At 40.9% G+C, this 13,264-nt stretch overlaps 1 protein-coding gene across 2 annotated transcripts in view; it reads left to right on the top strand.

The window, feature by feature from the left end:
* The first annotated feature begins 2,861 nt into the window (after positions 1-2,861).
* ldlrad3 (low density lipoprotein receptor class A domain containing 3) overlaps positions 2,862-13,264 on the top strand; it is a 118,669-nt gene continuing 108,266 nt past the window's right edge. For both annotated transcript variants that reach the window (XM_039001380.1, XM_039001379.1), the window contains exon 1: positions 2,862-3,189. In XM_039001380.1, the coding sequence (XP_038857308.1) occupies positions 3,138-3,189 (52 nt within the window). In that variant the 5' untranslated portion in view covers positions 2,862-3,137. The remainder of the gene's footprint in view (positions 3,190-13,264) is intronic.

Here is a 13,264-nt window from a genome sequence, read left to right as displayed (position 1 = left end):
CTGCTGTTTATAGATAGCTTCAGCTAATTGATGGGACATTACTGAGAGCTCTGCGTGTCAATCAATGGTGAGGGGAACATTTCCTTGTTCTGACGTTCCCACTGCAGGGACCAAGGAGGGACCACAGGCCTCAAACTGTTTACTCTGCTCTGTGCTCCTCATTCATTATAGATATTTGTGCTTAGCAATTCAGTATTGGTATTGTTATGGTGTATTATCATCAGCAACTCAAGGGCTTCTCTCGATTATGAATCCATTTGCTATTAAGTGACTGGAACATTTGTGTTTCGTCTCTCAATCTCTGCTCCTCATAATACATAATTTGATTGATTTCAGTGTAGTATGGAAAACAATTTAGTACACGAGTGAGAAAGAAAGTGGTGCATCCTAATGGCATTTAAATATGGCCATAACAACCGATATACGTTACCAGTCAAAAGTTTGGACACACCTACTCATTCAAGGGTTTTTCCTTATTTTTACTATTTTCTACGTTGTAGAATAATAGTGAAGACATCAAAACTATGAAATAACACATATGGAATCATGTAGTAACCAGAAAAATAGTTATTTGAGGTTCTTCAAAGTACCCACCTTAATGACATCTTTGCACACTCTTGGCATTCTCTCAAACAGCTTCATGAGGTAATCACCTGGAATGCATTTAAGGAATCCATATTATGGCAAGAACAGCTCAAATAAGCAAAGAGAAATGACAGTCCATCATTACTTTAAGACATGAAGGTCAGTCAATGCAGAACATTTCAAGAACTTTGAAAGTTTCTTCAAGTGCAGTCGCAAAAACCATCAAGCGCTATGATGAAACTGGCTCTCATGAGGACAGCCACAGGAAAGGAAGACCCAGCGTTACCTCTGCTGCAGAGGATAAATTCATTAGAGTTAACAGCCTCAGAAATGGCAGCCCAGATAAATGCTTCACAGAGTTCAAGTAACAGATGTATCTCAAAATAAACTGTAAAGGACACCAATAATAAGAAGAGACCTGCTTAGGCCAAGAAACACAAGCAATGGACATTAGGCCGGTGGAAATCTGTCCATTGGTCTGATGAGTCCAAATTTGAGATGTTTGGTTCCAACCTCTGTGTCTTTGTGAGACACATAGTAGGTGAATGGATGATATACGCATGTGTGGTTTCCACCGTGAAGCATGGTGGAGGTGGTGTGATGGTGTCACTGTCTGTGATTTATTTAGAATTGAAGTCACACTTAACCAGCATGGCTACCACAGAATTCTGCAGTATTATACCATCCCATCTGTTTTGCGCTTAGTGGGACTATCATTTGTTTTTCAACTGGACAGTGACCCAACACACCTCTAAGCTGTGTAAAGACTATTTGACCAAGAAGGAGAGTGATGGAGTGCTGCATCAGATGATCTGGCCTCCATAATCACCTGACCTCAACTCAATTGAGATGGTTTTGGATGAGTTGGATGGCAGAGTGAAGGAAAAGCAGTCAACAAGTGCTCAGCATATGTGGGAACTCCTCACAAGACTGTTGGAAAAGCATTCCAGGTGAATCTGGTTGAGAGAATGCCAAGACTGTGCAAAGCTGTCATCAAAGCGAAGGGTGGCTACTTTGAAGAATCTCAAATATAAAATATATTTAGATTTGTTTAACACTTTTTTGGTTACTACATGATTCCTTATTTGTTATTTCCTAGTTTTGATGTCTTCACTATTATTATACAATGTAGAAAATAGTACAAATAAAGAAATATCCTTGAATGAGCAGGTGTGTCCAAACTTTTGACTGGTATTGTAGATCAAACTGAGATTGATGACAATGGCCTCATGCATTTATCTGACCCCCTGTGCTGCCTGCTCCAGGCCCAGCTGCCTTGATAAGCAATGTGCTGATGAATTCTTTCAGGGCTGGAGGTTGTTTGATAGTGGGGGCTTTTCCAGATCATATGCCTGCAGGTTAGGGTGTTATCAAAAGCTGGCTTTTTGTTTGGGTCTGTCTTTGAGTTCACACAGCTGCATTGAACGATAAAGAGGATAGGTCTGCTCTGGTGAAAGCTCATCACTCCTCTTCTCTTCTATCTGCTCCCTCTGTTTTCGGAGTTGACACACTATTCATAACACTGACACTGTGACAGACAGATTGTGTGTGTACGTGTGTGTGTGCATGCTTGGGTGTGTGGGTGCGTGCTTGCTTGGTTGAGTGTGTGTATATGTGTGTGTGTGTGTGTGGGTGGGTGGGTGTGTGTGTGTGTGTGTGTGTGTGTGTGTGTGTGTGTGTGTGTGTGTGTGTGTGTGTGTGTGTGTGTGTGTGTGTGTGTGTGTGTGTGTGTGTGTGTGTGTGTGTGTGTGTGTGTGTGTGTGAGAGAGAGAGATGCTAATGCAATGCATATCTTGATACATTGACTGAATAGTTTACTCTTATTGAAATAGAAGTTCACATAGGCGAAAAACATATACACTTGTATACATATTTATTTAGAAACTGATGTTTTAACTTCTGTATTTTTTGGGGATTGAGAGCAAACAGGGAGCTGTAGCCTATTTAAACTGCTCAGTGCACCTTTCACATAGTTTTTCCCAGGTCTCCAAAGTCTAAAGTCTACAGAGATTTAATCTCACAAACCAGAAGTCTAAAATCTACAGAGATTTAATCTCACAAACAAAGTATGTATAAAGGACGAACAACTAATGGCTGAATGTCACTATTTTCAAGCTTTTTGGATTAATAGATGCCTGGCTATATCACATGTTCTGTGATCAAGAGCTCGTGTGAGTGCCTGCCTTCGAGGCACATACATGGTCCTACTCCCAACCGACCTTTAGTCTTCTGTAGCAGCCACAAGTCTCCGCCTCTCACACGGCGCTAACCCGATCCCCACCCAGTGATCCCCATTCACTCCAAATCCCCTGCCACCACCCCCAAGCCCCTACCGCCGCCAGCCTCTTCCTCCCCAGCCCTGATTCCGAAAACTCTGTCCCTGTGAGAATCCGGCTCTTCACGCAAGCCATTTTCTAACTTTGTCACGAATAGAAAAAAGGAGAGAACAACGCGAAAAGTGGAGATAGGAGCAAACCGGATAAGTGTTCTATTGCCCCGATTGTTGGCCCGCGGCGGGGTGCAAAAAGGGCAGGCCGAAAAAAGACCATAAGATGTGGATCTGGTACATCTTGCTTAGTTCGGGGACGGGCTCAAGCTCGGTTGGTAAGTTTTTTTTTGTTTTTTTTTAAATACGTAGCTTTTCGTATTCAAGCTTTTTCATCTGTCGGCGCTTCTAACAGTGCCGCTGTGGCTGCTCTGGAAGGGAAAGAACAAGCGTGCTTTCGCAACAGACGTAACAAAAACGATATATCCTATTTGCCACTTTTGTGTGCACAATATCGTTGTTGTCATAAATGTTACACTGTTGCAATGTAACCAGCGCTAACTTCAAGCGGAGTTGGGGCAAAGTATGTGCAACCAAAAGGCTGCGAAGTCGATTTAGTTCCGCTACGTCCCGTTGTTTTACTTTTGCCAACCCGAAAGCAGCGGGCTATTCTCAAATTCCCGTTCTTTTCTTGTGGCGTGTAGGCTGTTTCCCAGGACATAGCATTGCATGTCAGTTTATGTCGTTAAACGTTTGGCAGCCATGTGTAGGGCTAGATTGCCTTATACTGTTGTGTTTGTGAGTAAGGATGCTATGTGAAGTGTGAGAGGTGAATCAGAGGGAGAGGAGTCAGAGGACACAGGGTAGTTATGATCTGAGGTTGTTGACAGGGCAGCGTTGACAAGTCAATCTGTGCCCCTGCCCCGCCATGGCAGCTGAGGGGCCGAGTGGGGGGCATGGAGAGAAGCCTACTTCTATCAGACTGTGCAGCAGGCAGTAAGTATTACAGAATTACATTACCAGGATAGGATTTTAAATGCTTTCAGTATGGCTACATGAATTTGTGGCCTTCCATGTATGCCTATATAATTATTTTAAGTACATGTAACCAGAGCCCTATATTGAGAGCAACTAGCCTACACAGAAAAACTGTAGTAACAATATTGTGTTTATAGTTACATAGTAGATCGTTTTTCATTCAATAAAGTTCAGTGTAGGCTCTAGTATGATAACTATTGCCAAGTTGCATAGACCGTTCTACAGGTTCGAATAAAGACTGACAGGTGAGAGTTGATTTGCTGTGCAAAACACATTGAGCCACTCTATGAGGGCAATGGGAGTTCAAAAGATGATGCCTTTTTGTTATTCAAACTCAACATGTTTCAGATTTAAAGGCTACGTCAGAGTACTGAGTTGACTTGTCCGCAACGAGAACAGATTTGTCACTTTAAAATGTATGCAAAAAAAAACATAGATTTTTTAAAGTTTAACAAACCATACAACTCTATGAACAAGTACTACTTTGAACAATTTACACAGAAAATGTCACAACACATTTACTGGAAGAACTGTGCAGATGCAAAGTTTCATAACGATATTACGGTAAAATCGCCCTTAGTTTCTAATGCGACAACGTTTTCCAAAAATGAAGATTCAAGGATGCCTGCAAGAAGACAGTTTTGACATGACACGTTGAGTTTCACATTTTTTATTTTGGTTATTGAACTACAGTAGGTGAAGTGGATTTTAAACCGCTAACGGAATTACATCATTGGTCCCTGATTTGTACTATACAGAAATGCATAATTATGGGTATGAATATCATTCTCTTCATGGTGATGCATCCTGAACAGGTACACAAATGTAGAAATATGCAATATATGTTTAGCATATTTGGGTATTATTCTACACACTGGCTATTATTTGAATGAGCTCTGCCCCCAAACGACCACATTGGTTGGTCCGGACCAGACAAAATCTGAACCAATCCTAGACGTCTATGTTTCACAAGTTTGGACATCACAGCACAGTATGGCACAGCAGAGTTCAGTACAGTAAAGTACGTATGTTCAGTACAGTAGAGTACAGTGCATTACAGCACATATGGTTCTCTACTCCAGTGTGCTCTACTGTACTTTACTGAACTCTACTGTACTGTACCTTTCTGTACTATACTGTACAGGTTCTAACGATTAACTTAGTCTTAAGATGCTTTTGGAAAACCGGGCCCTTTACTGTTCTCTACTGTGCTCTACTGTACTGTACTGTGCTGTCCAAACTTGTGAAACAGACATTTATGATTGGTTCATATTTGGCCCATCCATGGATGTCCTTGTTACAGTAAATGGAAAGGTGGTAGGTGTCGGTAACGGCAGTGACTAACTGGCGAGAGAGAGGAGGGAGAGGTTGTCCAGATTGTTTTTATAGTCTTGCTTTGACCACCAGATGACAGAAAGAGAAAGAAAACCGTTATGTGCTGAACATAACAGTATGTCAGTGGAAAGGAGGACAGTAGCACGTGACCCAACTGTGATTTCGGATTTTTTTTGGTGATTTCGGAAATTACGAGTTTCAATCACTTAATAATTCATAAACAAACTTGATATCGGTAAAAACACAAACTAATTGGTACATCTAACTTTCCTTGTTACGTATGTGAATGTTCATTATTCTCCCTCATGAGGGAGAGAAATTAGAAATAAAAATCTTAAAAATATGTAGGTTTTTGGCAACAGAATTACAAGCATAAGGTCATGTTTTAAAAATGTACAGTAGGCAAATAATTTATCCGAAACTAAATATAAGTGTTGATATTAGTTAGCATGGGTCTTTACTTCAACATTCTTATGTTTTCATACGTTTCTCATACCTTTTTAGACTTTTCTGGTAGATGTTTTCTAAGAACTCTTTTCTATCTCTCTGACCAGAAATCAAAGCCTTTGCTTATTCCAATTTTTTTTTATACCTTAATAAAAATAAATAAAAAGAGACTTAGCTTTCATTTGACACCCAATATGAACTTCACATGTTGGTGCTCATGGGTCCCAGACTCAAATCATTTAGCTGTGTAGCCTACTACTGTACCTGTCAGTTTGTGAGACTCATGCTTTTTAAATAAATATTGTTTTTGCTGCATTTTTGGGCTCTAAAAGGGATGTCTTTTTAATTCTGACAACTAATTCCCAGCCATCTGCCATTCTGCTACTCATTTTACATTTTGGAATGCGGGAAGGTTTTTTAGCTGACACACTTTTGTCTTGATGTCTTTTTCGGTAACTCTCATTTCACATTTGTTTAGCCCTTGTGAAATCTGGTATAAAACAGAGTCTCAGTCTCAGTGTTGCAGTACAGTATGAAGGCCTATATTACTTTAGTTGGTCATATCTTAAACAGTGGTAAATCCATACATATCACACATGCATTAAATGTGTTAAAGTTATATGTTTTATTAGATTTAGAGGACTGTCAAACTTCAGGCCTCCACTCTGCGACCGACCCATTTTGGTCTGACCGATCAAGGTCACCCAGACCTGATCACTCACTCACACACACACACAGCTGGCTATTATTAATAACAAAGTGAAACCGAGCAAATTAAACCTGCACATGCATTGTAAATATAACTTTCCAAAATGGACTCCAGGTCTGTCTGTTTGTGCTCTGCAGAGGCCATTTAATGTGTCTTCCTCCTCCCGTGACTCTGTGTTCAATGGCACCCTGTTCTGTCGGGTTGGGTTGTAAAGAATTTCCGTTATAATGAACCATATAAATCACAACAGACCTGGCTGGAATACAGTTAGAATAACTTCAGAGAGTGTGTGTGTGTGTGTGTGTGTGTGTGTGTGTGTGTGTGTGTGTGTGTGTGTGTGTGTGTGTGTGTGTGTGTGTGTGTGTGTGTGTGTGTGTGTGTGTGTGTGTGTGTGTGTGTGTGGGTGGTCTTTTTTGTGGTCTTTTCCAGGCTTGCCCCTGAAGTGAGGTAAAGTGAGAGAATGGCCCAAAAAACTTTTATTAGTCATTAGCACTATAGAATAGTGGTGTTCCACCATCTTCTCATTGAAGACCCATGTGAATCACCAAAGCTCCACCTGACCATGTCTCACCTGTCAGAATGAATGTGTAATGAAGTGATGGTGCTAGCGTAGCATATATAGTGAGGTAAAGTATTTGGACAGTGACACTTGTTTTGTTGTTTTGGCTCTGTACTGAGCACTTTGGATTTGTAATGATGCAATGACTATGAGTGCTGACTGTCAACTTTTTGGGGGGTATTTTCATCCATATCAGATGAACCATTTAGAAAAGACAGCACTTTTATAGATAGTCCCCCCATTTTAGGGAACCAGAAATATTTTGATAAATTCGCTTATGTGTAACGATCTTCTTCATCTGATGAACAGGATAGATCGGACCAAAACGCAGCGTGGTAAGTGTCCATGTTAATTTATTACAACTGAACACGAAATACAAAATAACAAAGTAAAACAACGAAAATCGAAACAGTCCTGAAAGGTGCTACAACACAAAACAGAAAACACTACCCACAAACCACAGGTGGGAAAAGGCTACCTAAGTATGGTTCTCAATCAGAGACAACGATAGACAGCTGCCTCTGATTGGGAACCATACCAGGTCAAACACATAGAAATAGAAAACATAGAAAAAAAACATAGAATGCCCACCCCAACTCACGCCCTGACCAAACCAAAATAGAGACATAAAGGAACTAAGGTCAGGGCGTGACATTATGTGTATTAAAGTAGTCTAAAGTTTAGTATTTAATCCCACATGCCTAGCAAACAATGACTACTACATCAAACTTGTGACTACAAACTTGTTGGATGCATTTGCAGTTTGTTTTGGTTGTTTCTGATTATTTTGTGCCCAACAGAAATGAATGGGAAATAATGTATTGTGTTATTTTGGAGTCACTTAGTATAAATAAAAATAGAATATGTTTCCTAACAATTCTACGTTAACGTGGATGGTACCGTGATTACGAATAATCATTCATGAATTGTGAATAATGATGAGTGAGAATGTTAAGAGGCATAAATATCATAACCTCCCCCCCCCCCCTTAAAAAAAATCATGGTAGCATCCACATTAATGTAGAATTGTTCAGAAACATATTTCATTCTTATTTACAATAAAAGTGACTACAAAATTACACGATACATTATTTACCATTAATTTACAGTACCAGTCAAAAGTCGGAACAGACCTACTCATTCAAGGGTTTTTCTTTATTTTTACTATTTTCTACATTGTAGAATAATAGTGAAGACATCAAAACTATGACATAACACATATGGAATCATGTAATAACCAAAAAAGTGTTAAACAAATCAAATGGTATTTTATATTTGAGATTCTTCAAAGTAGCCACCCTTTGCCTTGATGACAGATTTGCACACTCTGGGCATTCTCTCAATCAGCTTCACCTGGAATGCCTTTCCAACAGTCTTGAAGGAGTTCCCACATATGCTGAGCACTTGTTGGTTGCTTTTCCTTCACTCTGCGGTCCAACTCATCTCAAACCATCTCAATTGGTTTGAGGTGGGGGGATTGTGGAGGCCAGATCATCTGATGCAACACTCCATCACTCTCCTTCATGGTCAAATAGCCCTTACACAGGTGTGTTGGGTCATTGTCCTGTTGAAAAACTAATGATAGTCCCACACAAGCGCAAACCAGATGGGATGGCGTATCACTGCAGAATGCTGTGGTAGCCATGCTGGTTAAGTGTACCTTGAATTTTAAATAAATCACTGACAGTGTCACCAGCAAAACACCACCTCCTCCATGCTTCACGGTGGAAACTACACATGCGGAGATGATCCATTCACCTACTCTGCGTCTCACAAAGACACGGCGGTTGGAACCAAAAATCTCAAATTTGGACTCATCAGACCAATGGACAGATTTCCACCGGTCTAATGTCCATTGCTCATGTTTCTTGGCCTAAGTCCTTTAGTAGTGGTTTCTTTGCAGCAATTCGACCATGAAGGCCTGATTCACGCAGTCTCTTCTGAACAGTTGATGTTGAGATGTGTCTGTTACTTGAACTCTGTGAAGCTTTTATTTGGGCTGCAATTTCAGAGGCTGGTAACTCTAATGAACTTATCCTCTGCAGCAGAGTTAACTCTGGGTCTTCTTTTCCTGTGGCGGTCCTCATGAGAGCCAGTTTCATCATAGCGCTTGATGGTTTTTGCGACTGCACTTGAAGAAACTTTCAAAGTTCTTGACATTTTCCGGATTGACTGACCTTCTTGTCTTAAAGTAATGATGGACTGTCATTTCCCTTTGCTTATTTGAGCTGTTCTTGCCATAATATGGACTTGGTATTTTACCTAATAGCCCTATCTTCTGTATACCACCCATACCTTGTCACAGCACAACTGATTGGCTCAAACACATTAAGAAGGAAAGAAATTCCACAAATGAACTTTTAACAAGGCACACCTGTTAATTGAAATGCATTCCAGGTGACGACCTCATGAAGCTGTTTGAGAGAATGCCAAGAGTGTGCAAAGCTGTCATCAAGGCAAAGGGTGGCTACTTTGAAGAATCTCAAATATAAAATATATTTTGATTTGTTTTAACACTTTTTTGGTTACTACATGATTCCATATGTGTTATTTCATCGTTTATGTGTTCTCTATTATTCTACAATGTAGAAAATAGTACAAATAAATAAAAAGTAGGTGTGTCCAAACTTTTAATTGGTACTGTATATTGTGAACAAAATAATCTGAAACACAACCAAAACCAACTGCAAATGCATCCAACAAGTTTGTAGTCACAGGCTTGTAGTCATTGCTTGCTAGGAATATGGGACCAAATACTTAACCTTTGACTACTTTAATACACATACTGCATAAGTGAATTTGTCAGAATACTTTTGGTTCCTTAAAATGTGGGCACTATGTATAAAACGTGCTGTTCTATCTAAACCAGGGTTTCCTCAACTCAGTCCTTGGGACTCCAAGGGGTGCACATTTTGGTTTTTGCCCTAGCACTAAACAGCTGATTCACATAATCAACTAATCATCAAGCTTTGATCATTTGAATCAGCTGTGTAGTGTTAGGGCAAAAACCAATGTGCACCCCGTGGGATCCAGAGGACCGAGTTTGGGAAACGCTGCTCTAAATGTTTCACCCGATATGGCTGAAAATACTTTCACATTAAAGCTGACAGTCTGCACTTAACCTCATAGTCATTGTACCATTTCAGTATAGAGCCAAAACAACAAAAAATATGTCACTGTCCAAATACTTTTGGACCTCACTGTACAGTTGTGGCCAAAAGTTTTAAGAATGACACAAATATTAATTTCCACAAAGTTTGCTGCTTCAGTGTCTTTAGATATTTTTGTCAGTTGTTACTATGGAATACTGAATTATAATTACAAGCATTTCATAAGTGTCAAATGCTTTTATTGACAATTACATGAAGTTGATGCAAAGAGTCAATATTTGCAGTGTTGACCCTTCTTTTTCAAGACCTCTGCAATCTGGCCTGGCATGCTGTCAATTAACTTCTGGGCCACATCCTGACTGATGGCAGCCCATTCTTGCATAATCAATGCCTGGAGTTTGTGGGTTTTTGTTTGTCCACCCGCCTCTTGAGGATTGACCACAAGTTCTCAATGGGATTAAGGTCTGGGGAGTTTCCTGGCCATGGACCCAACATATCGATGTTTTGTTCCCTGAGCCACTTAGTTATCACTTTTGCCTTATGGCAAGGTGCTCCATCATGTTGGAAAATGCATATTTCGTCACCAAACTGTTCCTGGATGGTTGGGAGAAGTTGCTCTCGGAGGATGTGTTGGTACCATTCTTTATTCATGGCTGTGTTCTTAGGCAAAACTGTGAGTGAGCCCACTCCCTTGGCTGAGAAGCAACCCCACACATGAATGGTCTCAGGATGCTTTACTGTTGGCATGACACAGGGCTGATGGTAACGCTCACCTTGTCTTCTCCAGACAAGCTTTTTTCCGGATGCCCCAAACAATCGGAAAGGGGATTCATCAGAGAAAATGACTTTACCCCAGTCCTCAGCAGTCCAATCCCTGTAGCTTTTGCAGAATATCAGTCAGTCCCTGATGTTTTTCCTGGAGAGAAGTGGCTTCTTTGCTGCCCTTCTTGACACCAGGCCATCCTCCAAAAGTCTTCGCCTCACTGTGCGTGCAGATGCACTCACACCTGCCTGCCGCCATTCCTGAGCAAGCTCTGTACTGGTGGTGCCCCGATCCCGCAGCTGAATCAACTTTAGGAGACGGTCCTGGCGCTTGCTGGACTTTCTTGGGCGCCCTGAAGCCTTCTTCACAACAATTGAACCGCTCTCCTTGAAGTTCTTGATGATCCGATAAATGGTTGATTTAGGTGCAATCTTACTGGCAGCAATAACCTTGCCTGTGAAGCCCTTTTTGTGCAAAGCAATGATGACGGCGCGTGTTTCCTTGCAGGTAACCATGTTTGACAGAGGAAGAACAATGATTCCAAGCACCACCCTCCTTTTGAAGCTTCCAGTCTGTTATTCGAACTCAATCAGCATGACAGAGTGATCTCCAGCCTTGTCCTCGTCAACACTCACACCTGTGTTAACGAGAGAATCACTGACATGATGTCAGCTGGTCCTTTTGTGGCAGGGCTGAAATGCAGTGTAAATGTTTTTTTGGGATTCAGTTCATTTTCTCATGATCACTCTTCATAACATTCTGGAGTATATGCAAATTGCCATCATACAAACTGAAGCAGCAGACTTTGTGAAAATTAATATTTGTGTCATTCTCAAAACTTTTGGCCACGATTGTATGTCAAACCTTATTGTCTTGCAGAGTCCTCATGGCCTGATAGTGCCTGCTACTGCACAGACACACACATGCACACAGACACACACATGCACACAGACACACACGCACGCATGCTATCACTTCTTTCTATCAGACATAGTATATATATTTTTTTAGGAGCCCCATTACCTGTTGCCAAGGCAGCAGCTACTCTTCCTGGGGTCCAAACAAGGATATTATTTATTCAATGACCATCTCCTATATCTGCCGTCCTCAGATTTGTTATTGTATTTACTGTGAAGCAGCGCCCTAAAAATAACGGCAATGGCAGTGTGAGGAAACAGACAGACGTAAGCATGCCCGATATCTCCATAATCAAGATGAATGTGTTCCATTACAGTCTCAATAGTACTTCACACTTCAAGACACAGGTGGTTGGATGTTTTCATTCATAACCACCGTCGGGTGCCGTAATAATTTCTCACCTGGTGAGACTCAGAGTCGAGGAGCAGAACCATGTTGTATATTGTTTACCTTTGGTTGATATTGTGCTCCTGGGTTGTTCTGTTGTCAGAGAAGAGTGTTTAGTGGCTAGCCCTGTGTGTGTGTGTGTGTCCACGCACAAACATCTGTGACTGTACGTGTGTCTGTGCACTGTGTGCATACCATGTGTGTGTATGCCTGTGTGTGTGTGTTTTCACCTCAGCTGATATGCTCCCAATCATTGTCCTACTGTGTCCCTTGAATTAGGCCTGCCTTGTGTGTGATAGAGTTGGTGCCATTTCCCAGAGTTGTTAAACAAAGCCACATGACTGGAGTCACCTTTCAGACCTCCCTAGCACAGCACCACACTTTCAACTCAATACCAGTGCTGTGTTTTGAACCTCTATCCCTGTTACAGACATGGGCCAGACTATTACAGACAGATTTCAGTAGTTGCAGCAGATATGAGAATTTCCCACGCTGTGCTTTCAAAAGTGCAGACAAATCCTCTATCTGCAATCATTGAATTCCTGAATAAAATACTACACGTAATGGGATTAATTAGACCCATTTTTTGTTATTCTTTCTGTATTATTTTCATTTAATTTGGATGGGATAAATGAATGATTGATGTGATTCTGTCCATCTCTACCTGAGATGTAGCATCTCCTTCCATCCAACCTGAGCTCTGCTCTGTGATCTATTAATTGCGCTGCTTCATGTTTCATGGATCTGATCTATCTGGAGATGTATGGATCAGAGGGGAAACAAAAGAAGAGAGGTTTGAATAAAAGGTTGTCCAGAGAACTCATTAGAAATTGATTGCTGATCGATCCAAAGTGCTTTGCTATTCCATGAAAGGCTCAGTCTCATCATTGTCGTCTATCGATCATATCTACTTCGCTGGAGCCAAGATTAAACCTTTGACTGGTTGGATGGTTTTATACATCGATAGCTAAGAATCTTCTCTGACTTAGTTTTTGAAGTTCAAAGACCCTGTACTGCTAACTTCGGTGGGCCAAAGTTTGTAATCCTGGTGAGATATTTCAATAAGGTATATTCATAACATATGACTTGTTAACTGTACTGCTCACCATGGTTTGGCCTAGAATGTGCTGTATGCTCTTTCCCTTGG

Source organism: Salvelinus namaycush, chromosome 9 (genome assembly GCF_016432855.1).
Source record: "Salvelinus namaycush isolate Seneca chromosome 9, SaNama_1.0, whole genome shotgun sequence".
Taxonomy (NCBI): Eukaryota; Metazoa; Chordata; class Actinopteri; order Salmoniformes; family Salmonidae; genus Salvelinus; species Salvelinus namaycush.
This window is presented reverse-complemented; position numbering and strand designations above follow the sequence as displayed.